This window comes from Sorex araneus, chromosome 2 (genome assembly GCF_027595985.1).
Source record: "Sorex araneus isolate mSorAra2 chromosome 2, mSorAra2.pri, whole genome shotgun sequence".
NCBI classification, from domain to species: Eukaryota; Metazoa; Chordata; class Mammalia; order Eulipotyphla; family Soricidae; genus Sorex; species Sorex araneus.
The window spans coordinates 217,484,396-217,512,297 of NC_073303.1; the positions used below are offsets into that span (position 1 = coordinate 217,484,396).

The following is a 27,902-nucleotide window of genomic DNA, read 5'->3' on the forward strand; positions in this document are numbered from 1 at the left end:
ATGCCTCTGAGCAGCGCCTTCAGTGCTGTGGGCAATGACCCCGGGATCATCACCTGGCGAATAGAGGTGAGTGGGGAGCAGCCGCAGGGGTGCCACCAGCCTGGGCCACCTGGTCTCCCCCGCTGGTGCTTGGGGAGCCGTAGGGACACACCAAAGCGCTTGTTTTCCTACCCTGTGGCCTTCCTGGGTGCTCACCGCAGGTGGGAGCAGGTGGAAGGAAGCGCTGGCAAGCAGGGCCCCCAGCGGGAGGAGGCCTTTCCCCAGCCATCTGCTCCGGCTGCCCCAGCCAGGAAACGCCCTGCAGTGTGGGTGGGGCTGGGCCCCACCCAGGAGGTTCCTGCTCCTTCTGTGAGCAGCCTGGAGCCTGTTTTCCATAACCCACAACAGCTCCTGCAAAATGGTGTTTGGGGGGGAGGGGAGGGGCGGGGGACGCCTGAGGGGTGAGGTCGGAGCATTGCTCCTCGCTTCTCCCATCTGAGATTGAGCCCCTCCAGCCGACCCCCGACAATTCCCCCAGCCAGAGCCCGAGGAGGCGCGGCTGCCTGAAACCTCCCTTCACTGTGCTCCCTCATTGGGGAGCTCCCCCTCCACCCCACCCCACCCCTGCAGGCTCGCCCAGGTCACTTTTACTGTCTCTGTGCTGCCAGGACCCAGCCAGGGCCTCACACAGGCCAGCCGAGGGCGCAGCTACAGATCCACATCCCAGCCCCCTCTTCCAGTGTGTAAGACTATATTTAAAGGGGCCGGAGCCATAGCACAGTGGAGAGGGCATTTGCCTTGCACGCAGCCAACCTGGGTTCGATCCCCGGCATCCCATATGGTCTCTGGAGCACCGCCAGGAGTCATTCCTGAGTGCAGAGCCAGGAGGAACTCCTGAGTATTGCCGGGTGTGACCCAAAAAAAGCAAAAAAAAAAAAAAGGCTATATTTTAAAAATAATAGACTAATAGACACTTGGGGCCAGAGAAATAGTACAGTGGGTAGGGCTCTTGCCTTACACACAGCCAACCTAGGTTCAGTCCCTGGCACCCCGGTATAGACCCCCAAGCACCATCAGGAGTGATCCCTGAGTGTAGAGCCAAGAGTAAGCCCTGAGCATCACCAGGTATGCCTGCCACCACCAGAAATATCCAAAAACCAAAAGTTAAGAAGTATTTGGGGGGCTGGAGCAAGAGCACAGCGGGTAGGGCATTTGCCTTGCAGAGCCAGGAGTAACCCTTGAGCATCACCGGGTGTGACCCAAAAGCAAAACAAAACAAAATAAGAAGTACTTGGCTGGAGAGAGAGTACAGAGGTTACAGCTGGACAGCTCTTACCTTGTACGTGACCCTGGGTTTGATCCCCAACCTTACATATGATGCCCCAAGCCCCACCAGGAGTGATCCTTGAGCACAGAGCCAGCAGTAAGGTGTATGCCTCCCATCCACCTAAATGAAAACAATAAAAACCTAAAAGAGGGGGCTGCAGAGATAGCACAGTGGGTAGGGCGTTTGCCTTGCACGAGGCCGATGCAGATTCGAGTCCCAGCATCCCAAATGGTCCCCTGAGCACTGCCAAGGGTAATTTCTGAGTGCAGAGCCAGGAGTGACCCCTGTGCATTGCCAGGTGTGACCCAAAAAGCAAATAAACAAAACAAAACAAACCAAAAAACCTAAAAGATACTAAGGAGGTACAATAACAGCAGGCCAGTCCACATTTTCACATTTGTCACATATTTCAGTACGACTGTAGTTTGCCCCTTGGAATTGTTGACGAAACCCCACATCCCAGCCCATGTCCCAGCCCTCCTGGGACAAGCCAGACATGCTGGTGACAGCCAGGGCTCCACACCTGTGACAGCAGCGGTCGGGCGGAAGCGGCGTCAGTAACGGCGGGAGCAGCGTTGGGGTGCGGGTCGGAGCTGGGCTGCGGTCCCCGCTGGGCCACCCACCGCCCCCGTGGGGTTGCTGCAGTGGCTCTCAGCGCCCCGGGGAGAAGCTGCGGCGGGACCCGAGGCGGACCACGTGGAAGTCACGGCCGCGACTCGCAACCGTCGCGCGCCCAGCTCCCGGATGCTCGCAGGGTCGCGGTGCGGTGGGAAGCCCCTGCTCCTAGACCCCGGCTGGTGACCGAATGCCTCTCCGCAGGGCCTTTGCAGACCCACGCCTCTGAGCAGAAACCCTCTCCCCCAGCAGTGGGCCCGCGAGCAGCGGAAATGAGGGGCTTGAGAACTCAGGGTCCCCTTCAGTGCAGTGTTGGGGAAACGGGCTGCTTCCTGCGCCCCACCCCCACGCCCCTGCTGTTGATTGTTTCACAGTCTGCAAGTTCCAAGTAGCTGAGAGACGGGTGTCCCCCCCCAACTGGAATGTGAGCATCTGAGCTGGGGGGCTCCTGTGAACCTTCTACCCGCCCTCACCATCACCCCAGCACCTCCCTGCTGGGCCCCACAACAATTTTTTGGGGGGTCACACCCAGCGATGCACAGGGGTCACTCCTGGCTCTGCACTCAGGAATTACTCCTGGCAGTGCTTGGGGGACCGAACCCGAGCCAGCCTCGTGCAAGGCAAACGCCCTACCCTCTGTGCTATCACTCCAGCCCCAACAGTTTTTTAAAAAAGAAAAGAAAAGAATATGTGACCGTGGCAAGGAGTCCCGCATTCTGCGGACATCCAAATCCCCAAACTCCCAAGGATCCGGCATTCTGCATCCCAGGACCTCGGTGGGCGTGGCCAGCGGGGCGTGGCCAGAGGCGTGGCCAGGTGGGGCGTAGTCTGCTTCGGGGCGTGGTCGGGGCGGGGTCAAGTGGGGCGTGGTCTTCCGCGGGGCGGGGCGGAGCAGACGGGGCGGGGCCAGGCTTCCGGGAATCCTCGGGCTGCGGGCTTGTGTCCAGCGCTTCCTGCAAAGGGCTGGCGTGCCGCGTTCCCAAGACTCTTCACAAAGTCACAGCAGAGGAGAAGGATGGGCGAGGTCAGGGCCTGCTCAGCAGATGCCAGAGGGGTTGCACACGGGCGTGCGGCTCCACGTCCTGGCCAACAGGAGGTCACGTCTCTCCTTCCTCTCCTGGGCCACCTGTATGTACCACTTGACAGAGAAGAGGGAGCTGGTGGGGCGGGGCTGGGGGATGCTCAGCCCTTACACTGCCCTTGTCCTTGCAGAAAATGGAGCTGGCACTGGTGCCCTTGAGTGCCCACGGCAACTTCTATGAGGGGGACTGCTACGTCGTCCTGTCGGTGAGCCCTCGTCCCCATCCCCCCAACATTTCCCAAGAGCCAGTTCCCACACTCCCCTGACTGCTTTCCCGGGGATGCTCATCGTCTTCTTTCTTCCTGAGCCTTGTGCCAAGCAGGCCTCCCGTCTGACTCTCAGAAGCCATTCATTTGGTTTGTCGCTTTAAATTTTGAACAGAAAAGGGGAAAGGGACCCTACGTTGAGCCTCCTGGTGCAATTCGCAATACATGTCTCCCCAGAGCAGCCTGCAAAATGGGCTGGAGAGGAAGTACAGTGGGTGAGGCGCCTTCTTGGCATGCAGCTGACCCGGGTTTGAATCTCCAGCACCACATATGCCCCCCGCTCCCCCAAGCCCCTCGAGAAGTTATTCCTGAACACAGAGCCAGGAAGCCCTGAGCACCGTGGGGTGGGGCCCAAGAACCAAAATAAATAAACTTTTAATTTAAGAGAAATAAAGTGGTGTGGAGGAAGGCCAGGTCAATACTGGACTGTCTCTGGCCACCAAGGGCCCATTCTGGTTGAGGATACGAATCTCCACGTGGTGGGGCGTGGGGCCTGGCTGTTGGCTGGATGATCTACCTGGTGCTATGCGGCCATGTTCATGTAGTGAGTTAGTATGTTGGTGTAGGAAGTCTGACATCTAATCTGGATGAGACATCTTAGATTTCCATTTATTCTGAGAACTTTAAGCAATCAGCTTTCCTGACTGCAAAATCTGGACTGCAGGGGCTGGAGCAATAGCACAGCGGGGAGGGCATTTGCCTTGCACGCGGCCGACCCGGGTTCGATTCCCAGCATTCCATAGGGTCCCCGAGCACTGCCGAGAGTAGTTGCTGAGTGCAGAGCCAAGAGTAACCCCTGTGCATCGCTGGGTGTGACCCAAAAAGAAAAAAAAAATCTGGACTGGCAGGGCAGGGGGCACAGGGCAAGACCATACTGAGAAGAGGCAGCACCCTCGTGGGCCGGGCACAGCTGCTGGAGGCTGCCCCTTCCCGACCCCTGAGCTGTCTCTCTGGCCACGTCCCAGACCCGGAAAGCGGGCGGCCGCCTCTCCCAGGACATTCACTTCTGGATCGGGAAGGACTCCTCCCAGGACGAGCAGAGCTGCGCGGCCATCTACACCACGCAGCTGGACGACTACCTGGGGGGCAGCCCTGTGCAGCACCGGGAGGTCCAGTTCCACGAGTCCGACACCTTCCGAGGCTACTTCAAGCAGGGGATCATGTGAGTGAAGCGGCAGCGGCGGGCGCCTGCGGAGGGGCCGCGCAGGCTCAGTGCGTGCGCAGGGTCACCAGGGAAACGCAGATCAACTAAGCCCCCGCTTCCCCCGCCGGGCTCGCACCGATTTTCGTTTTGTTCCGTTTTCACTGGGGAGCCACACCTGGAGTTGCCCAGAGCTTACTCCTCGCTCCGTGCTCAGGGATCACTCCTGGCAGTGCTCAGGAGTCTTAGGTGGGCTGCCAGGGATCAAACCTGGGTCAGTTGCGTGCAAGGCAAACTCCCTACCCACTGGACTAGCGCCGTGGCCCTGGACTGAGCCATTTATTTTATTTTATTTTTTATTTATTTTTTATTTATTTATTTATTTGGACTGGAGCGATAGCACAGTAGGTAGAGTGTTTGCCTTGCACGCGGCCGACCTGGGTTCGATCCCCGGCATCCCATATGGTCCCCTGAGCACCGCCCAGAGTAATTCCTGAGTGCAAAGCCAGGAGTAACCCCTGAGCATCGCTGGGTGTGACCCAAAAAGAAAAAGAAAAAAAGAGTATCCCACCCACACGGCAGAGCCTGGCAAGCCTTCCGTGGTATATTCGATATGCCCAAAACAGTAACAACAAGTCTCACCATGGAGACGTTACTGGTGTCCGCTCGAGCAAATTGATGAGCAATGGGATGACAATGCTACAGTGCTATTTATTTTTTTTGCTTTTTGGGTCACACCCGGCGATGCACAGGGGTTACTCCTGGCTCATGCACTCAGGAATTACTCCTGGTGATGCTTGGAGGACCATATGGGATGCTGGGAATCGAACCCAGGTTTGGCCACGTGCAAGGCAAACGTCCTACCTGCTGCGCTATCACTCCAGCCCCTGGACTGAGCCATTTGGTTTTGGTGCTCACACGTGGGCTTGTAGGGCGAATTGGACCAGGTCAACTTCTTTTGGGTCCAGAATCCAGGCCCCCCCACCCCCAGCCCCCCGATCACCCCCGGTGGCTCCCTGCATGTCCTTCCTATGAGGGTTCCGGGGAGAGGCAGGCTTGAGGTGAGAACTCGCTGGGGTGCAAAAGCGCTGAGAGTGAAACAGGGATGCTAAGGCGACAGGGCCATTCACGGAGCTGCCGCTGAATCTCAGCTGCCCAGAAGCTTCCTAGAGCACCACAAGCTTCTCCACGCACCCAGGGCTTTCTCCTGAGGAGGCCGCTGTCTCAAGGACTCCCATCCAGGCACGGGACACAGGGACAACAGCCAGCGCGACCCTGCCAGAGGGCCTGTCACGGCATCTCTGTGGGTGGCAGCGGTGCCCCTCGCCTGGATTTGTCTGGCTGCTCTCTGTGTGTCACCCACCTGGGCAAGGCTGCCCCAGTGTCACTGGCAGCGGTGTCCCCGGGACTGGCACCGAGCAGGCACTCCAGAAGTAACCCAAGGGCTGTTCCCGCAGCTACAAGAAGGGCGGCGTGGCTTCCGGGATGAAGCACGTGGACACCAACACCTACGACGTGAAGCGGCTGCTGCACGTGAAGGGGAAGAGGAACGTCAGGGCCACTGAGGTAATTCCTGGCTGCTGTCAGCCCGGGCTCTCCCCAGCTGGCCTTTAAGAACCCCTCCCGGGGGCTGGAGTGATAGCACAGCGGGTAGGGCGTCTGCCTTGCACGCGGCCAACCCGGGTTCGATTCCCAGCATCCCATGTGGTCCCCTGAGCACCACCAGGAGTAATTCCTGAGTGCAAAACCAGGAGTAACCCCTTGCATGGCCAGGTGTGACCCAGAAAGCAAAAGAATAAAAAAATTAAAAATTAAAGAACCCCTCCCAAGGGGCCAGAGAGATGGCTCCAAGGGCCAGGGCACAAGCTTCGCCTGTAGCAGCCCCGGGTTCAAACCCCGACACAGAATGGTCCATACCCACCCCTCCTTGCCTGCTCCACATTACCTCTACTGTGAGCCGGGAACTTTCTTAGAAATTCCTCCTGAACAGTGCTCAACCCTCAGTGCTCAACCCTCATCCCAGGTGGAGGTGTGCTGGGACAGTTTTAACCGAGGAGATGTCTTCCTGCTGGACCTGGGACAAGTCATCATCCAGTGGAATGGGCCCGAGAGCAACAGCCGGGAACGCCTGAAGGTCGGGCTCAGCCTGGTCCATGCTCTCCCCTCTCCCCCCTGCCTTGTACTTTCTTTGCTACCTTTTCCTTCTTCGTTGCTTTTTTATGGGGTGGAGGGGGCGGAAGAGGCCTCCCCAGCAAGCTGGGGGCCACCAGGGTTTTATTAGGCAGCACTGGGGATCAGACCTAGGGTCCTGTGTTTAGCAGGCATGTGTCCCAACCCTCTGCTCCGACCCCTGCACCCACATTTTCTTTCTTCCTGGGGGTAGAATCTGTCTTAGCAGCCGGGGTGAGTTGCCCAAGTGACACGCGTCAGCTGCAGAAGGAGGCCCGTGTGTGAGCTCTGAGCACTGTGTGCCCGAGCCAGCAGGCGGACGGGAGGCCCCCCCGGGGCTGAGGGCACCCGTCTGGGCTTCTTTAACAGGCCATGCTGCTGGCTAAGGATATTCGGGACCGGGAGCGGGGGGGCCGCGCTGAGATTGGAGTGGTCGAGGGAGACAGAGAGGCCGCGAGTCCGGAGCTGGTGAAGGTCCTTCAGGACACCCTGGGCCACCGTGCCGCTCTGGGGCCCGCCGTCCCCGACGAGAGCCTGGACCAACAGCAGGAAACAAACATCATGCTGTATCAGTGAGTCGCCCCGCCTGGGGGCGGGGGGAGGCGGGGGGTGTCAACGAGGCACCCCCTAGAAAACTAGGCCCCTCTTGTGGGGGATGCAGGCTTCTGACTTTGTTTTAGGCCTTTGCAGAGGCAGCTTCTAAGAGGGGGCTCAGGACTCCACCGTTAAGGTGCCCACTTAAGGCTCTTGGCAGTAACTCCTCCTGGTCTCCAGGGGGCGCCCTTCCTTAATTGGGGTCTGGACATAGCCCAGAGAGGTGGAAAGGATAATATGCAGAACAGATGTGCACAAAACCCTCTTTCAGAATGGATTAGGGAGGGGGCTGGAGCGATAGCACAGCAGGGAGGGCGTTGCCGACCCGGGTTCGATTCCCAGCATCCCATAGGGTCCCCTGAGCACTGCCAGGGGTGATTCCTGAGTGCAGAGCCAGGAGTAACCCCTGTGCATTGCCAGGTGTGACCCAAAAGAAAAAAAAAAAAAACCAGAATGGATTAGAGAGACCGTTTAGGGCCTGGCCTGCAGTGCATCCTTGGCACGACATACGTTTGCTGAGCACTGCCAGGAGTATCCCTGAGCGCAAAGCCAAGAGTAGCCTCCAAGCACAGCTGGGTCTCCCCTCCCCTACTCCCCCCCGACCCCCACAAAAAAAATAAATAAAAATTAAAGAATTTAAATTAAAAGTCTCCCGGGGCTGGAGTGATAGCACAGTGGGTAGGGCGTTGGCTTTGCACGCAGCCTGCCCGGGTTCGATTCTCAGCATCCCACATAGTTCCCCCAAGCACCGCCAGGAGTAATTCCTGAGTGCAGAGCCAGGAGGGACCTCTCTCTGAGCATCGCCGGGTGTGACCCAAAAAGTAAATTAAAAGTCTCCTCTGGAGTACGAAGTCTTCCACATTCCTGCCTGCATTCCTGTGAAACTGCTACCTACTAAAACAAAGCCAGGGAACTACCAGGTGATGGCAGGATCTCTTCAGACAAGCAGCCTAATCTCCCCGTTCCCCAGCGTGTCGGACTCGGCCGGGAAGCTGGAAGTCACAGAGATAGCCCAGAGGCCTCTGGTCCAGGAACTACTGAATCACGATGTGAGTAGAACCTCCGGGGGGTGGGGGGGAGACTCCGAGTGGGGGGTGGTGAGACCCGGGTTCTGAGGTCCAGACCCTGGTCACAGGCCTCCCTGAAGGTCTGAAGTCTCAGTAACCCTCTTCCTCCCTCGTTGCTTCAGGACTGCTACATCCTGGACCAAAGTGGCACCAAGATCTACGTGTGGAAAGGACGAGGGGCCACCAAGCAGGAGAAACAGGCCGCCATGGGGAACGCCCTGGTAGGGGCTGCACGTGTGCTGCGCCAGCCCCCAGAGTCTGCCCGTGGCACCTCAGAGGTGTCCGGGGGCCACAGAGCTAGGCACGGGCGCATGTGGTCTCAGCCACACCCCGGGACTCGGCTATTCAGGCCAGGCTTCACCCCCCTAGGGTGACGGCATGTGCCAAGTGCTCAGAGCATTCCTGCACGTGCAGCTGCCCACCCGAAAGGGGGGCTGTTAGTATCAAGGGGGCGTCAGGCTCAGTTCCCCTCCCTGTCCGTCCTACACAGGCTGTGCAGGTAGAATAGGGATAGTGCACGGCAGGGCGACAAATGAGCATATAGACGTGATTCAAAGTCATGAGGGGAGGGGCTGGAGCGATAGCACAGCGGGGAGGGCGTTTGCCTTGCACGCGGCCGCCCCAGGTTCGATTCCCAGCATCCCATAGGGTCCCCTGAGCACTGCCAAGGGCAATTCCTGGGTGCAGAGCCAGGAGTAACCCCTGTGAATCGCCAGGTGTGACCCAAAATGAAAAAAAAAAAAAAAGTCATGAGAGGAAATGAGTGCAAGACTGGAGAGAGGTTGTACGGGCTCAGGTGCTTTCCTCGAATGCAGCTGTCCTGGGTGCCATCACCAGCATTGATATGGACCCCACAACACTTCCAGGGTGACCCCTGAGCACAGAGCCAGGAGTGAACCTTGAGCACTGTCGGATGTGGCTCCCATTTTTTTCTTAAAGGAGGGACTGGAGTGATAGTACAGTGGGTAGGGCATTTGCCTTGTACGCCGCCGACCGGGGTTCAATTCCCAGCATCCCATAGGGTCCCCTGAGCATCGCCGGGTGTGACCCAAAAAGCAAAAGAAAAAAAAGTGGGGGGGGGAGAGGAGCCAGAGGTCAGAGTGATATCACAGCGAATAGGACAGTGGTCATGCAAGCAGCCAAGCCAGGTTTGACGTCCCATATTGTCCTCCAAGCCTTGTCAGGGGTAAGCCCTGAACACTGCCAGGTGTGGCCAGAAAGAGACAGAGAGACAGTCAGACAGACAGACAGAAGAGAGGAGTGCAAAGGAAGAGAAATGACCAGGTGAAGCCAGTGAGGGAGAGCCCCAGTGCCAATCTGTTCCTCGAAGCCGCCAGTAACCCAGTCCCTAGGCACATGTCACTTAGACTCAGACTCTGCCCCCAGAATGGAGCAGTCCTGCCCCTCTGCCTCACAGGGAGGAATGTCTGGGAAGGGCTCTCAGAATGGAGGGATGAGGGAAGCATCCCGTCAATGGTGGATGTGTTGTGGGAACGATCACTGTAGCACTGTCATCCCGTTGTTCCTCGATTTGCTCGAGCGGGCACCAGTAACGTCTCCATGGTGAGACTTGTTGTTACTGATTTTGGCATATCGAACACGCCACCGGGAGCTTGCCAGGCTCTGCCGTGCGTGCGAGCGGGATACTCTAGGGGGCTTGCCAGGCTCTCCGAGAGGGGTGGAGGAATCGAACCCGGGTCATTCGCGTGCAAGGCAAACACCCTACCCGTTGGGCTATCGCTCCAGCCCCAAAGGGACCATAAAAAAATAAATAAGAAAAAATAAAAGGAGCGAATGGCCAGGCAGAGACCAATCCCGGGGTGGTCCATGCAGAGCTTCATCGGGATGAAGGGCTACCCGGACAGCACCAACGTGGAGACCGTCAACGATGGCGCCGAGTCAGCCATGTTCAAGCAGCTGTTCCAGAACTGGTCGGTGAAGAACCAAAGCACAGGGCTGGGGAAGGTGTTCAACATCGGGAAAATTGGTGAGCTCATCCCTCAGACTATCTTCTTCTTTTTGTCTTGGGGGTGGAGGGGGGGTGGGGAGCCAGCAGCAGGGTGACCCCCATGTTGTTTAGGGGCTACTCCCTGGCAACCAGCTGTGGTGCCAGGAACACCACTGAGTTGGGCCTCCTGCAAGGTGGCCGCCTTCGCCCCCGCCCCCCAGACCCTCTCTCCATGACGACCGCTTTCTGGAACTCTCTCTCGCAGAGGCAAAGGCTGTTCATGGCGCAGATGCTGCCTGAGCCCATGTGCTGCTTGTGCCCACGTCACCGAGCATATGCGGTGCCCGAGCACATGTGTCGCCCGCATCTCCCCCCTTGAGATGTGGACTTTCATGCTTTTGTGTCCAGCGCTAGGATGTGTGTAGGGCTCCCTCCACCCTTGGAGAAGCCCGCGGTCTCTCTTGAGCGCATTATTTTTACTATTCTCTCTCCCACTTATCCCTTCCTCCTTCCCTCAGAAACCTCGAAATAAAATCTGTTTACTTAAAAAAATAAATAAATAGGGGCTGGAGAGATAGCACAGCGGGTAGGGCGTTTGCCTTGCACGCAGCCGACCCGGGTTCAAATCCCAGCATCCCATATGGTCCCCTGAGCACGGCCAGGGGTAATTCCTGAGTGCAGAGCCAGGAGTAACCCCTGAGCATCGCCGGGTGTGACCCAAAAAGCAAAATAAATAAATAAATAAATAAATAAAGGCTGTTCCCTTGCGTCACTCCCCTCCCCCCCCTGCCCTGCAGCTAAAGTTTCCCAGGAGAAGTTTGACGTGACCCTGCTGCACTCCAAGCCGGAGGTGGCCGCCCAGGAGAGGATGGTGGACGACGGCCACGGAAAGGTTGAGGTAAGCCACGGCCCAGCCGCCCCGGGCCCGGGGGATTCTGGGTCTGCTTTCTGGGTGCTGCTCTGCTGTCGGGTGTTTTCCCCCTGGCAGGGGGGTAAGATTCCATACTAGCTGCCGGAGTCTGCAGCATCTCCCCATGATCCTTTGTTGGGGGTGGGGGTGGGGCACCCCTGGTGGTGCTCAGGACTTACTCCCGGCTCTGCCCTCGGGGGTAACTCCCGGTGGGGCTCAGGGGACCAGCGTGGGGTGCCAGGGATCAAACCCGGATCGACGACAGGCGAGGCAAGTGCCCTGCCCACCCGCCCACTGCGCTATCTCTGGCTCATCTCTACAATTCTTCGGGGATGCGACAGGCGGTTCGCCCACAGCCCCTGTATTCAAATCCTCCCTGAGCCGCCCCAGGGATGCACCTGACGGCAGGGGTGGGGGGTGGGGGGGATGAATCCAGTTCTTCTCCATATTCAAATCATGCAAATGTGATCAGCCCCGGAGCTGGGAAAGGAAAACCTGAGTGGAGATTATTAGCTCGGGGCCCGCCTGGAGCCTCTGGTGAGGGGGAGCCTTCAGGGGCCTCTCCTGCTGGGACCCCAGCTCCTGGGAACCGTCTCCTCCCTCCTCTGCCCAGGTCTGGAGGATCGAGAAGCTGGAGCTGGTCCCCGTGGAGCATCAGTGGCACGGCTTCTTTTACGGGGGGGACTGCTACCTGGTCCTCTACACGTACGAGGTGAACGGGAGGCTGCACTACATCTTGTACATCTGGCAGGTGGGTCTGAGCCCGGCTCCCGGCCCCGGATGGACGCCGCCGGGGCAGTGGCCAGCAGGGCCCTTTTTTTTCCCCTCCCCTCTCCCGCCTGCAGGGCCGCCACGCCTCCCAGGACGAACTGGCAGCCTCGGCATACCAGGCCGTGGAGGTGGACCGGCAGTTTGGCGGGGCCCCCGTGCAGGTTCGGGTTGCCATGGGGAAGGAGCCCCGCCACTTCATGGCCATCTTCAAAGGGAAGCTGGTCATCTTCGAGGTGAGGCTCTCAGATTTAAAAATAATAATAATAATAATCACGCGTCAGGGGGTGGAGAGTGCTCAGGGATGACTCCTGAGCCTGCCAGGAGTGATCCCCTGAGCATAGAGCCAGGAGTGAGCCCTGAGCATCTCCAGGGATGCCCGCCCCTCCATCCCCCCAAAAAAGAAGAAAGAAGGGGCTGGAGTGATAGCACAGCGGGGAGGGCGTTTGCCTTGCATGCAGCCGACCCAGGTTTGATTCCCAGCATCCCATATGGTCCCCTGAGCACCGCCAGGAGTAATTCCTGAGTGCAGAGCCAGGAGTGACCCCTGTGCATCGCCAGGTGTGACCCAAAAAGCAACAAACAAACAAAAAAAAAAAAGAAGAAGAAAGAAAGCAAATTATGCCTTGAGTGGCTGAGGAGAGAGTCCAGTAGGTAGGGCACTTGCTCCACATGTAGCTGACCCAGGTTAGATCCCTGACACCACGTACACTGCCCTGAGCCCTGCCAGGAGTGACAGATGAGCCAGGAAGGGAGCCCTGACCTCAGCACAGTTGGTGTATTGCTCAGAAATATTAAAAAAGAAAAAGAAAAATCAGAGGCTGGAGCAATAGCACAGTGGGTAGGGTGTTTGCCTTGCATGTGGCCTACCCGGGTTCGATTCTCAGCATCCCATAGGGTCCCCTGAGCATGGCCAAGAGTAATTGCTAAGTGCAGAGCCAGGAGTAAGCCCTGTGCAATGCTAGGTGTGACCCAAAAAGAGAAAGAAAACTCACATCTCAGGGCTGGGGAGAATATCTTTTGCTTAAGGGATACCCCCACTCCAAGCACTACCAGGAGTAACTCAAAAAACCATCATTCTCACTATTATCCCGTTGTTCAACAATTGCTTGAGCAGGTGCCAGTAAGGTTTTTGTTTGTCCCTGTTGTGTGCCAGTGCAGCCCAATGGCGTCTGCTCGCTCCAGGGACACGGAGAGCACGTTATTGTTGTTACTGTTACTGGTTTTGGCCTATCAAATATGTCACGGGGAGCTTGCCAGGCTCTGCCGTAGGTGGGATATCCACGGTAGCTTGCTGGGCTCTCCGAGAGGGACGGAACTTTTGGAGCAGCCTGTAATGGTCCTTACGGGTGTTCCCAGTCTACCGAAAACAAGCTTTAGGTCGCTGGCATGATGGAACAATCCGCATGCTGACAAACATGCACTGCCTGCATCTCTGGGCAGCACCTGGGACATCTGCAGCCTAATTACACAGAAACAAAAATGAACTAATACATTAGCAGCAATGGGCTGCCACAGAGGAGAGGCAGAGGGAGGAGCGCAAGGGAGGACGGGGACTCACCTGTCTCTGATCCCTCCACAGACGGGTAGATCCAGCTACCTTGGGCTTCAAGTTCATCAGTGCCTAATTGTTGTTCGAGGTCTTTTTTCTTTTTTTCAAATCTAAATCAATTTTCATCATCCAAACAAACAAACAATTCAGTCTTGTCTTTCCTGGAAAGCAGCATGATTCATTCTGGCTCATACAACAGAGGTAAAAGCCCATCTTGGGGTCCTGGAGTGATAGCACAGTGGGGAGGGCGTTTGCCTTACATGAGGCTGACCTGGGTTCGATTCCCAGCATCCCATAGGGTCCCCCAGCACCGCCAGGAATAATTCCTGAGTGCAGAGCCAAGAGTAACCCCTGTGCACTGTTGGGTGTGACCCAAAAAGCAAAAATAAATAAATAAATAAAAAAGCCGGTCTTGGTAGCTCTGAATTCCTGAAAAATATCTCATTCACAAGGCTGCTGTCAATATTCGGTACTAAAAAGCAAAAAGAATAATCAGACAGATGCACGCAGACCCTGGAGAGGGGAAAGCTCTTCTTACTCCCGTTGCATGTGCTCTCTGTGGTGAATGTGTTCTACTGTCAATGTAGTTGCCCATCTCTTCCCCTAGGTCATATAGACAGATATAGATATAGATATAGATATGTATGTACGTGTGTGTCTCTGTGTGTGTGTGTTTTGTTTTTGTTTTTTTTGCTTTTTGGATCACACCCAGCAATGCACAGGGGTTACTCCTGGCTCTGCACTCAGGAATTGCTCCTCGAGGTGCTCAGGGGACCACATGGGATGCTGGGAATCAAACCCAGGTCAGCCGCATGCAAGGCAAACGCCCTCCCCGCTGTGCTATCGCTCCAGCTCCTGTGTGTGTATTTTAAATAGCTATTTGACAGCATTTTATTTTTATTTCATTTTATTGGCTTCTTGGGTCACACCCAGTGATGCACGGGGCTTACTCCTGGCTCTGCACTCAGGAATTACTCCTGGCTATGCTTGGGGGACCATACAGGGTGCCAGGGATTGAACCTGGGTCAGCCAAATGCAAGGCAAACACCTTATCCTCTGTACTGTTGCTCCAGACCTAAAGGTCTTTATATACATACACACACATATATGAGTAGATATATATGTGTGTATATATATATGTATATATATATATACATATATATATCACTGTCACTGTCATCTCATTGCTCATTGATTTGCTTGAGCGAGCACCCATAACATCTCCATTGTGAGACTTGTTACTGTTTTTTGGCATATTGAATATGCCACAGGTAGCTTGCCAGGCTCTGCCATTTTATACACACACACACACACATATATATATATATATATTTGGTTTTTTTAGGGGGGTCACACCCAGTGATGCTCAGGGTTACTCGTGGCTCTACACTCAGGAGTTACTCCTGGTGGTGCTCGGGGACTCTATGGGATACCGGGGATTGAACCCAGGTCAGCCGCAAGCAAGGCAAACGCTCTACCCGCTGTACTATGGCTCCAGCCCCAAGGTCTTTATATTTTTAAAGGAGACATACCCAGCATTTCTGGGGTTGGAGGACAGGGCCACTCCCAGCCATGTGAGGGCCGAGTATATATGTCCGATACATACTCGGGGGGACCCTATGGGATGCTGGGAATCGAACCAGGGTCGGTCGCGTGCAAGGCAAACGCCCTCCCCGCTGTGCTATCGCTCCAGCCCCTACTTCATGGAGTTTTTGTGAGGCTCCATGAAACGATGCCGGGGAGGCCCCACTCACAAAGAGGCACGTAATAAACATCCCAGAAGAGAAGCTGGAATCAGGGGCAGCGCGACTCCGCTCGCCTGGCCCGTCCGGTTAGCCTGGACGCTCCTCCCTGAAACGCCCGACGTTCCCGACGCTTTGCCCACCAGCGAGCCCTGAGTTCCGCTCACAGCAGGCCCTTGCCCACCAGACTCCTGCCTCTCTCCTCTCTAGGGTGGAACATCCCGGAAGGGAGATGCCGAGCCTGAGCCCCCGGTGAGACTCTTCCAGATTCAAGGGAATAACAGCTCAAACACCAAAGCGGTGGAGGTGCCCGCCCTCTGCTCATCCCTCAACTCCAACGACGTCTTCCTGCTGCGGGCCCAGACGCAGCATTTCCTGTGGTACGGCAAGGTAGGGGCCCAGCTCTGCACCCCCCTTCCCACCGGCAGGTCAAAGGCCCCCGGGAGTGGGCTCGGGCCCAGTCCTGGGAGAGAAGCAACTTTCTCCCCGAGGCTCTGTGGAAGGGCCAGCGCCTTCCCCGGGAGGCCCCCAGAGAGACTCCCCGCGCGGCCCCTGTACCGCCCGGAAAACACGCCGCAGACCTCTGTGCCCGTGAAGGCTGCACTGCGCCAACCTTTCCACGTTGCTTTGGTGATCCGTAATCAACACTAAACAAAAGCACTGAGATGGTGATTGTGCCCATTCAGGCCGCGCCTGCATTGGAAAGCATGAGAGTCCATGTATAAAGGAGAGTTTATAAAGCAAAAAGGAAAAGAAGCTCAATGCCATTAGTCATGGACTGGAGCGATAGCACAGCAGGGAGTGTGTTTGCCTTGCATGAGGCCGACCCAGGTTCAATTCCCAGCATCCCATAGGGTCCCCCGAGCACCGCCAGGAGTTTATCCTGAGTGCATGAGCCAGGAGTAACCCCTGTGCAACGCTGGGTATGACCCAAAAAGCAAAAAGAAAAAAAAGAAAAAGGAAAAGAAGCTCAATGCCATTCGTCATTGACTGGAGCGATAGCACAGCAAGTAGGGTGTTTGCCTTGCACGTGGCCAACCCGGGTTTGATTCCTCTGTCCCTCTCAGAGAGCCCAGCAAGCTACCGAGAGTATCCCACCCGCACGGCAGAGCCTGGCAAGCTCCCCGTGGTGTATTCGATATGCCAAACACAGTAACAACAAGCCTCATCATGGAGAGGTTACTGGTGCCCGCTTGAGCAGATCAATGAACAATGGGAGGACAGTGCTACTATGCTACCATTAGTCATTAGGCAGATGTAAACAAGATCTGTAGTCACATACCCCTGCACCCAGGCACAGGTGAGGCGCCCTCGGACACTGATGCAAATGCAAATAGGATGCACGTACTGGGTCAGGCATGTGGGGCAGCGGTAGAGCACTCGCCTTGCATATGTGTGCCCTGAATTCGATTCCCAACATGGTATGAGCACTTATCTGGACCATCACACCAGGAGTAGATCTTTTTTTTGCGGGGGGGGGGAGGTCACATCTGGCGATGCACAGGGGTTACTCCTGGCTCTGCACTCAGGAATTACCCTTGGCAGTGCTCAGGGGACCATATGGGATGCTGGGAATTGAACCCGGGTCGGCCACGTGCAAGGCAAATGCCCTACCCGCTGTGCTATTGCTCCAGCCCCATACCAGGAGTAAATCTTGAGCACACCATGGTGTGGTCAGAAAACAAAAAACAGGACCAGCAAATACACACACACACACACACACACACACACACACACACACACACACACACCATAAGATTCCGTGATTCCACTTTAAAATTCTGTTTTATTTCTCCTGGGAATTTTTTTAACTAGGAGAAATAAGAAACTATCTTCACACAACAACCTGAACATATTCTTATAGCACCTTTTTTGCATAATCACTAAAAAAAAAACCTGCAAGCAACTCAGGTAGAGGATAGAAATTCCTACACCCATACTGAGGAATACCACTTAGCACCACAAAGGAACAAGCAATTCACACACACACACAACATGGTGAAGTCTCAACTACCTTATGTCACATGAAAGAAGCCTGGTTCAGAAGTGTCTGTATACCCATGACATAGGTATGTGTATGCTCGTGCACTTACAGTGCATGATGCTCATGAGGTTCTGAAAAAGGCAGAAGTGTTGTGATGGCGAAGAGATTGGTGACGTCAGAGGTCATGGGTGCAAGAGAGGCTTGGGAGGGGGAAGCAATTATTTTTCCCTTTAAAAGGGGGAGAGAGGGACTGGGGCAGGTAGGGCGTTTACCTTGCATGTGGCTGACCCGGGTTCGATCCCCAGCATGCCATGTGGTTGCCGAAGCACCACCAGGAATAATTCCTGAGTGCAAAGTCAGGAGGAAGCCCTGAGTGTCGCTAGGTGTGACCCCAAAATCCAAACAATTTAAAAAGGGGGGAAGGAGAAACATAGGCCAGAGAAATAGAACAGCAGGTAAAGAACTTGCCTTGCAAGCACCTGACTTTAATTTGATCCCTGGCGCTTTGAAGGGTCCCCTGAGCACTGCCAGGTGTGACCCCTAAGCACAAGAACAAAAGTAAGCCCTGAACACGGGTAGGCGTTCGCCTTTCACGCAGCCGACCCGGGTTCAAGTCCTCCATCCCTCTCGGAGAGCCCGGCAAGCTACTGAGAGTATCTCGCCCACACGGCAGAGCCTGGCAAGCTACCCGTGGCGTATTCGATATGCCAAAAACAGTAACAATAAGTCTCACAATGGGAGATGTTACTGGTGCCCGCTCGAACAAATGGATGAGCAATGGGATGACAGTGATACAAGTGATATATATATATAAGAATAAAGGGGACTCGGGGCCGGAGCAATAGCACAGTGGGTAGGGCATTTGCCTTGCATGCGGCTGACCCGGATTCGATTCCCAGCATCCCATAGGGTCCCCTGAGGTCATCCTGTCCTTGTCCACCACACACTGTCCCCTCCTGGCCTCTTCCCAGAACGGAGCGCTGGCTCCCGACCCGAGGCACTGGGGCGTTCTGACCTGACCGTCGTTCCCACGGCTTCGTTCCCCCATGCGTGTGCTCGTGCTGGACTGACACCTGCATTGTCCCCTCCCTGGTCCCAGGGCTCCAGCGGGGACGAGCGGACGATGGCCAGGGAGCTGGCGGCGCTGTTCTGTGATGGCACGACGGACACCATAGCCGAGGGCCAGGAGTCCTCCGAGTTCTGGGACCTGCTGGGCGGGAAAGCGCCCTACGCCAACGACAAAAGGTATGAGGCCTCGGTGTCCCCTCCTCGGCTCCCCCCTGCCTCCCACCCTGGCGAACCGCACAGACCCGAGCTTGCTCCCTCTCACGGCCTCGGCTGCAGGTTGCAGCAGGAAATCGATGCCCAGGCCCGACTCTTTGAATGCTCCAACAAGAGTGGCCACTTCCTGGTCACTGAGATCACAGACTTCACCCAGGATGACCTAAACCCGGGCGACGTGATGCTCCTGGACACCTGGGACCAGGTGAGGTACCCTCAGGACACCGGAAACAATCAAGACAAGGGATCCCGGGGCTGGAGCGATAGCACAGCGGGGAGGGCGTTTGCCTTGCACGCAGCCGACCCGGGTTTGATTCTCAGCATCCCAGGTGGTCCCCCGAGTACCGCCAGGAGTGATTCCTGAGTGCAGAGCCAGGAGTAAGCCCTGTGCATCGCCAGGTGTGGCCCAAAAAGAAAAAGAAAAAGACAAGGAAGGGGTCCCTGAGCTTGAGTCTATTGCTGGTACGGTGCCTCCACCCCAGAACTCAGGCATGGTGGCCCTGGGTCACCCCCACCTCAATCGAACATGTATCAGTGGTGATCAGAGGAAAGGCTGCTCTGGCCAGGGGTGGAGAGAACAGAGGCTGTTTCTTTTTCTTCGCTGGTAGACTTTGGGGCCACACCTGGCGGTGCTCATGACTTACCCCTGAATCTGTGCTCGGAATTCACTCCCAGAGGTCTCAGGAGACCATGTGGGATGCCCAGGCATGTGCAAGGCAAGCAACTCACGCCCAGACTATGTCTCCAGCCCCATGAATGTTGTTGTTTCAAACTCATCATTCTGGGGCCAGAAGAGAGAGCTCAAAATGCTAAATCCAGGGCTGGAGTGATAGCACAGCAGGTAGGGCGTTTGCCTTGCACGCGGCCGACCCAGGTTTGATTCCCAGCATCCCATATGGTCCCCTGAGCACCGTCAGGAGGAATTCCTGAGTGCAGAGCCAGGAGTAACCCCTGTGCATCGCCGGGTGTGACCAAAAAAATTAATAAATAAAAATAAAAAATCCCCCCCGAAACAAAAACAAACAAACAAAAAAAGCAATGCCCATGCTCTGCGTATAGGAGGTCCCAGGTTCAATGCCTGGCACTGCTGGTCTCCTGGAATCAGTCCCTGAGCACAGAGTTGGGAGTAATGCCAGATGTGACCCCCAAAGTTGGTAACCACAACCAAAAAGAGTTAGGCTTCAGATGCATCACTGCAGTGAGGGTAAGAGAGGAGGATGTGGGTGGGAAAGAAGGGGGTGCGTGGGGAGACTAAGATGGTACAAAAAAAAGAAAAAAGAAAAGAAAAGTTCTCCAGGCCCTACCAAGGCGAAGCCAGAGCTCGTATGTGCCCTCGTGCCGGCACCTTTGCCCATTCTCTCTGCCGCCAGGTATTCCTGTGGGTCGGGGCTGAGGCGAATGCCCAGGAGAAGGAAGGCGCTCTCCAGACGGCCCAGGAGTACCTGCGCACCCACCCTGGCCACCGAGACTCCGACACGCCCATCCTGATCATCAAGCAGGGGTTCGAGCCTCCTACCTTCACAGGCTGGTTCCTGGCCTGGGACCCTCATATCTGGAGTGTAAGAACAGAGCCCTCAGCCCCGTCGATCCAGAACCCACCCACCCCAGCTCCAAGGCCAGTCAGAACACCCCCAGCTTGTCTAAGGACTGCTGGGGCAGGAATACATACAATGTATGTATGGATACATACAATGTATCCACTGTATCCTTCCGAGCTTTCCAACCTCCTGATAGCTGGCGCAAACGTTGTTTCCCCTGTTAGAAAGGAGGAAGTTTAGGGGCGTGATAGTACTCAGGTAGAGCGTTTGCCTATTGCATGCGGCCGACCCAGGTTCGATTCCCAGCATCCCATATGGTCCCCTGAGCACCACCAGGAGTAATTCCTGAGTGCAGAGCCAGGAGTAACCCCTGAGCATCGCTGGGTGTGACCCAAAAAGCCAAAAAAAAGAAAAAGGAAGGAGGAAGTTGCATAGAGAAACTGTTCCTCTGAAGTCACACCTTGCCTGCAGAGCTCCAGGTTGGATCTCTGGCACTGAACCAGAAATAACTCCTAAGCACCGTGAGGTGTGGCCCCAAAGCCAAAATAAGGTCACAGTTGGCCAAAAGGCAGAAGCCAGCTTCCCTGATGCTTAGCTGGTTGCTGTGTCTTACAAGGAGGCTGAGAGGTCCCAGAGAAGCCAACTGGTCCTGCTTTAGTACCTGCAACCAGCCTGCAGGGGGCGATGTGGAGGGCAAGCACGTTTTCTTATCCCTGAAATTTCTTCTAATTCCCCAACTCTTATTTCTTCACTCATCAGTTCTTGCTTCCCCCAGGTTTAGGCAGGGTCCGAGACGTCCCTCTCCTAGTAAGCAGGGTTTTCCCTTCTTTTCAGGAAGGCAAATCCTATGAACAACTAAAGGCAGAGCTGGGCGACGCTGCAGCCATCCTGAGGATCACCACGGTGAGCTGGGGGTCTCGGGGAGGATGGGGGGAGCCAGGGAGCCGGGGCAAAGGCAAAGTGTGTGTGTGTGTGTGTGTGTGTGTGTGTGTGTGTTCTTTTCCACACACGCACTGATTTTTTTTTTTTTTTTTTTGCTTTTTGGGTCACACCTGGGCTGTAGCGATAGCACAGCAGTAGGGCGTTTGCCTTTCATGCAGCCGACCTGTGTTCCATTCCTCCGCCCCTCTCGGAGAGCCCGGCAAGCTACTGAGAGTATCTGGCCCACATGGCAGAGCTTGGCAAGCTACCCATGGCGTACTGGATATGCCAAAAACAGTAACAATAGGTCTCTCAATGAGAGACGTTACTGGTGCCCGCTCGAACAAATTGATAAGCAACAGGATGACAGTGACAGTGGCAGGGTCACACCGGCAATGCTCAGGGGTTACTCCTGGCTCTGCACTCAGGAATCACTCCTGGCGGTGCTCAGGGGACCCTATGGGATGCTGGGAATTGAACCCGGGTCGGCCGCATGCAAGGCGTTTGCCCTACCCGCTGTGCTATCACTCCAGCCCCAACACATGCACTGATTTTCATCTAGAAAGGCTGGTCTCAGAAGCAAGCTGCTCCAGGGGCTGGGGGGCTCCACCCTAAAAAAATTAAGTTGAGAGGGCTGGAGAGATAATAGTACTGTTGTCAGGGAGCTTGTGGGTGACAGAGTTCAGTCCAAGGCATCTAGTCCTCGGAGCCCACCAGGAGTGATCCCTGAACAACGCAGAGCCAGGAGTAATCCTTGAGTATCCCGCCCGCATGGCAGAGCCTGGCAAGCTCCCCGTGGCATATTCGATATGCCAAAAGCAGTAACGATGGGTCTCATTCCCCTGACCCTGAAAGAGCCTCCAATCTTTGGGAAAGACGAGTAAAGGAGGCTGCTGAAATCTCGGGGCTGAGTGTAATAGAGACGTTACTAGTGCCCACTCGAGTAAATCAACGAACAATGGGATGACAGTGATATAGTGATCACCAGGTGTACAAAAAAGCCACAACAAAAAAATGATGTTCGGGGCCGGAGCAATAGTACAGTGGATAGGATGCTTGCCTTGCACATGGCTGACCCGGATTTGATCCCTGGCGCCCCAAGAGTGATCTCTAAGGTTAGAGTCAGGAACAAGCCCTGAGCATCATTGGGGATAGCCCCCAAACAAAACAACAATCTATGGGGCTGGAGCGATAGCACAGCGGGTAGGGCATTTGCCTTGCACGCGCCCAACCTGGATTCAATTCCCAGCATCCCATATGGTCCCCCGAGCACCACCAGGGGTAATTCCTGAGTGCAGAGCCAGGAGTAACCCCCATGCATCGCCAGGGGTGACCCAAAAAGAAAAAAAAACTAAGAAAAAAATAATAAAACACAACTGAGGGCTGGGAGATCATTCACAGGGCTAGAACACAGGCCTGCCTGGCATGTGCAGGTCTTGGGTTCGATCCCTGGCACCCTGTGGTCTCCTGAGCACTGCTGGGCACAGCACAGCCCTGGTAGCCCTCAGGACTGCGAGGTCTGAAAACTATTTTTGTTGTTTGTGGTCAGCCACATGCAGAGAGCACTTTAATCCCTGCACTGTGTGTGTGGGGGGAGGGTATTGAGACACACTTTCTTCAGTCCAAAATAAATTGTATTATTCAATGCACTCATTCAGGAATATTTAATCTACTGCCGTTTTTTCCAGAAATGTCTAACACGGAATCAGGTTTATCTGTTTCTGACAGTGGGGTACACAGACATCCGGGCCATTTCCCCCTATTTTCTTTTTCTGCTGTGGGGAATCAAACCAAGGACCTCACACATGCAAAAACCAAGTGCTCTATGGGGCTGGAGCAATAGCACAGCGGGTAGGGCGTTTGCCTTGCACGCGGCCGACCCGGGTTCGATTCCCAGCATCTCATATGGTCCCCTGAGCACCGCCAGGAGTTAATACCTGAGTGCACTGAGTGCATGAGCCAGGAGTAACCCCTGTGCATCACCAGGTGTGACCCCCAAAAGAAAAAAAAAAAAAACCAAGTGCTCTACCACTAAGCCATAAATATGCCCTGCCTCTTACCTCCTACTTTGTCGTGGGGCCACACCGGCAGCGCCCAGGGCTTATTCCTGGCTCTGTGCTCGGGGAGTCGTATAGGGGTGCTGGGGACTCAAGTCAGGGTCCATGGCACACAAGGCAACGGCCTTCCTCACTGTACTATCTCCCCAGCCCCTCCCCCACCCCACTGCCTTCCTGAGGATCAGGAACTGCAGTCTCTGGCCAGGAACCCGGCAGCTCTAGCAAGCGGGGGAGGGCTTGGCACCTGGTGGCCATATACCATCTGGCAATTTTGTCCTTTGTGCGCTCCAGACTCGAGATTCCAACGCTAATGATGATAGAGTATCATTAAAACGTATTTAAGAAAAAGTACAGCTTCAAGCTGCTGTAATTTAAAAGTTGGAAGTGCGTTTAAGTGCCAAGAGAAGGGATGTGATCACAATATTTAAATGAAGTTTTGAGTGCAGCGTTTTAGGCCCGACGGGCGGCACAAGATTTTTCCAGACTTACTGAATCAGCTTTCCTGAGAAGGATCCCGGTATCTGAGTTATTGAGATTCTCACATCATCCCGAGACGGGCAGCCAGGCTTGGGGACCCCTTTCTGAGATGGTTCTGGAGGATGCAGTGGTGCAAACCAGGTCGTGAAAAAACCTCCCAGGGCCGGAGCAATAGCACAGCGGGTAGGGTGTTTGCTTTGCACACGGCTGACCCGGGTTCAATCCCCGGCATCCCATATGGTCCCTCTGAGCACCGCCAGTATTTCCTGAGTGTAGAGCCAGGAGTGGCCTCTAAGCATTGCCGGGTGTGACCCAAAAAGCCAAAAAAGTTAAAAAGAAAGAGGGGCTGGAGCGAAAGCACAGCGGGGAGGGCATTTGCCTTGCACGCGGCCAACCCAGGTTCGATTCCCAGCATCCCATATGGTCCCCTGAGCACCGCCAGGAGTGATTCCTGAGTGCATGAGCCAGGAGTGACCCCTGTGCATTGCCGGGTGTGACCCAAAAAGCAAAGAAAAGAAAAATGTTAAAAACAAAGAAAGAAGAAAGCTCGTAAGGTGCCTCAGCTCGTGTCTGTCCCCCTTACCCAGGACATGAAGAATGCTACCCTCTCCCTGAACACTGACGATGGGGAGCCAATATATTACCCGCTAGAAGTTCTGCTGAAAAAAAACGAGGAGCTGCCTGAGGGTATAAATCCTGCCAAAAAGGAGGTGAGTGGCCGGAGGGGCTGTGTCTGGAGCCATCGGCACTCAGGGGACCCCTCAGCGACAGTAGCTCCAGCCGCACCCGGGCTCTGCGATGCTTCTCTCTCACTCCCCAGCCCACTCCGTCCAGTCACCCCTGTCCACTCCTGTGCAGCAGTCTTCGGTCAGTCCGGCCCAGCCGTCCCTGCAGTCACCCCCAAACTGGCATCCAGCTCTGTCCCGTCATCTGTTCCCCACATGACAGGCCAGCACTGTTCTTTGGGGGCACTGTGGCTTACAAAACTGTTATTAGTAGGGCTTCATACATGACACATCCCAGCACCACATCCGTCCAGGTAGTTCCCTTCCACACACAGTCCCATCAAAAACATGGGGAGAACAGAGGCTGGGTAGCACAGCGGGGAGGGCATTTGCCTTGCACATGGCTGACCTGGGTTTGATTCCCAGCATCCCACATGGTCCCCTGAGCACTGCCAGGGGTAATTCCTGAGTGCAGAGCCAGGAGTAACCCCTGTGCATCGCCAGGTGTGACCCAAAAAGCAAAGCAAAAACGAACAAACAAACAAAAAAAAATTATACATGGGGAGAAGGGGCCGGAGCTAGTACAGCAGGGAGGGCGTTTGCCTTGCACACGGCTGACCTGGGTTCGATCTCCGGCATCCCATATGGTCCCCTGGAGTGATCCCAGATGGGCTCCACCAGGAGTGATCCCTGAGCACAGGAGTCCTGAGCACTTCCCAGAGTGGCACCCACCCGGACCCCTCAAAAGGGGGGTGAGAGATAAACAGAAACCTGCTCTGAGAGACCTACACAGGGAAAGGCACGTGGGGAAAAGCACCAGGCACCGGACTGTTCAAAGCATCTCCCGGCCAGGGAGAAAGCACAGAGGGCGGGAACCCGGGCTTGGTCCCAGCACCCCGTGCTTCTCTGAGCACCCCTGAAATATATAACCCGAGTGTCCAGCCAGGTATAATGCCCTAAGCACTGCCTCCTGTGCCTCCCCCACCCCCCAACACACACACAGACTTATACACATACACACACATACATACATATGCACACACATATACATACACACATACACATGCACACACATACACACATACACATGTATACACATGCACACACATATACATACACACATGCACATACACATACACACATACACATGCACACATATACATACACATATGCACATACACATACACATACACATATACATACACACATACACATGCACACACATATACATACACACATGCACATATGCATACACACATACACATACATACACATGCACACACATATACATACACATATACATATGCATACACACATACACAGGCACACACATATACATACACACATGCACATACACATACACACATATATATACACACATACACATGCACACACATATACATACACACATGCACATATGCATACACACATACACATACATACACATGCACACACATATACATACACAGGCACACACATATACATACACACATGCACATATGCATACACACATGCACACATACACAGGCACACACATACACACATGCATACACATACACACATATACACATACATACATACATGCACACACATACATACATACACACACAGAGTTAAATAAAATTAAACACCTTGAATGGTTTCTCATTATACTTGGAGAAAATGCAAAGACCTTTCTAAGCCTCCTCCAGGGCCCACACTCTTAGCCCCTGCCCATGTCTGGCCTTGTCTCAACTGCCAGTCCCTCTCGCTTCCCTGTGCAGTGTCAAACATGCCCACTCCTCCCAGGAGGCCTTTTTCACTCGCTATTTTTTCTGCTTGGAAAAAAAATCGGCTCCAGCGTCACCTCTTCCAGGAAGCCTTCCCTCACTCCTCCAGTCTCTTAGTATCTGATCAATGTTATCTCCTCTAGTAGCAGCCTCACGAGCAAAGATCTTGTCTATCTTGTCCTCAATTCTCAGCTTTCGAGCACTTGAAATAGTTCCTGGTACCCTAAAGTTATGACTGAATACATTATCATATCTGATGAATGGGTTTCTTTTCCCTTTGGAAGATTTGATAGGGTAGGACTCCTGGGTTTCACACTCCTGAGCATTGCTGGGTGTGACCCAAAAAAGGAAAAAAAAAAAAACAGGTATTGGGGTCAGATGAGGGGGGGGCTTGCCTTGCACATGGTTGACCTGGGTTCGATCTCCAGCATTCCACATGGATGATCCGCAAGCCTGCAAGGAGTGATCCCTGAGCGCAGAACGACTTATTCCAGTCAAACTCTAACGTGTAGAATTCATACATAACAGATAACCCATCTCTTGTCCTTCTGGCAAAACTGCTGCCAGTTGGGACTATGAGTCATGAATCTAGTTTCTTTTTTGTTGTTGTTGTTGCTTTTTGGGTCACACCCGGCAATGCACAGAGGTTACTCCTGGCTCTGCACTCAGGAATTACCCCTGGCGATGCTCAGGGGACCATATGGGATGCTGGGAATCGAACCCAGGTCGGCTGCAAGGCAAACACCCTATCCCTGTGCTATCGCTCCAGCCCCACGAATCCAGTTTCTTCCACAGGCGATCTCACAACCTGAAGAACTCTGCAAAGGGGCTGGAGCCATAGCACAGCGGGTAGGGCGTCTGCCTTGCACGCGGCCGACCCGGGTTCGATTCCCAGCATCCCATAGGGTCCCCCAAGCACCGCCAGGAGTAATTCCTGAGTGCAGAGCCAGGAGTAACCCCTGTGCATCGCTGGGTGTGACCCAAAACGAAAAAAGAAAAATATCCTGCGAAGAGTCACAAGCCCAGGGCAGCCCTCCTCAACAACCCATCCCCAAGGCGCTCTCCGATGCCCCCAGCCACATGTTCCCTCTAACAGAAAACTTTGTCTTCTCTCAGAATTACCTCTCGGAACAGGACTTTGTCTCTGTATTTGGCATCACTAGAGGGCAATTTGCTGCTCTGCCCGGCTGGAAGCAACTGCAAATGAAGAAAGACAAGGGGCTGTTCTAAGGCAAGAAGATGCGCGCTGCCTGTAGGGTCCCCAGGAGAGAGCAAACAGTGCCTACACTAGGAAAGAATTTACCCGCTGCCCCGTGTGTGCCAAGCACCCAATCCACTCGTTTAGACACAGTAGGATCTGCACATCACAGCATGTTCGCCCTTCCTCAGCCCTGCGTCCCAGAGCTGTCGTAGCCTAGTAGCCTAATAGATCATTGTATCACCGTCACTGTATCACTGTCACTGTATCACCGTCACTGTATCACTGTCATCCCATTGCTCGTGGATTTGCTTGAGCAGGTACCAGTAACATCTCCATGATGAGACCTGTTACTGTTTTTGGCATATCAAATACACCAAGGGGAGCTTGCCAGGCCCTGGCGTGCGGGCGAGATACTCTTGGTAGCTTGCCGGGCTCTCCTAATATAACGACCCACTTTTTGATGGTGTAGCCTTTTGGATAGTTTCGGAAGCAAGTCTGAAACCGCATGACACTGGAAAAGTCAAAAGGGACAAAAAAAAAAAAACCAAACCACCAGTTTTAAAGTAGTTAATACTGGGACCCAGGTTTGTTTCCAATTATAAGATCAGTATTTCCAAACTCCATAAAACGTTGACGTTATTCATATATATTTACATATGCCCTAAAGTCAAAATCCAGATCTGTATGTGCCTAAGATTTTTTTAATTTTTCAAGTAAAATGCCTGTATAAGCAAATAGCGTTCCTCTATTTTTGGGTTTGCCTGTAAGGGTAATTATTCTACGTTTACGT

The 27,902-nt window shown here is 54.5% G+C and overlaps 1 protein-coding gene across 1 annotated transcript; it reads left to right on the forward strand.

Annotated features, from left to right (window-relative positions):
• On the forward strand, window positions 1–27,783 carry AVIL (advillin). The gene is made up of 19 exons (XM_004601655.2): window positions 1–66; window positions 3,134–3,208; window positions 4,234–4,430; window positions 5,867–5,975; window positions 6,433–6,543; window positions 6,948–7,150; window positions 8,143–8,221; window positions 8,362–8,460; window positions 10,073–10,226; window positions 10,985–11,085; window positions 11,711–11,848; window positions 11,943–12,101; window positions 15,370–15,549; window positions 18,243–18,388; window positions 18,488–18,629; window positions 19,795–19,983; window positions 20,797–20,865; window positions 24,005–24,127; window positions 27,028–27,783. The coding sequence occupies exons 1-19, from the start codon at window positions 1–3 to the stop codon at window positions 27,139–27,141; spliced, it is 2,454 nt and encodes an 817-aa protein (XP_004601712.2). The 3' UTR covers window positions 27,142–27,783.
• Window positions 27,784–27,902: the final 119 nt, after the last annotated feature.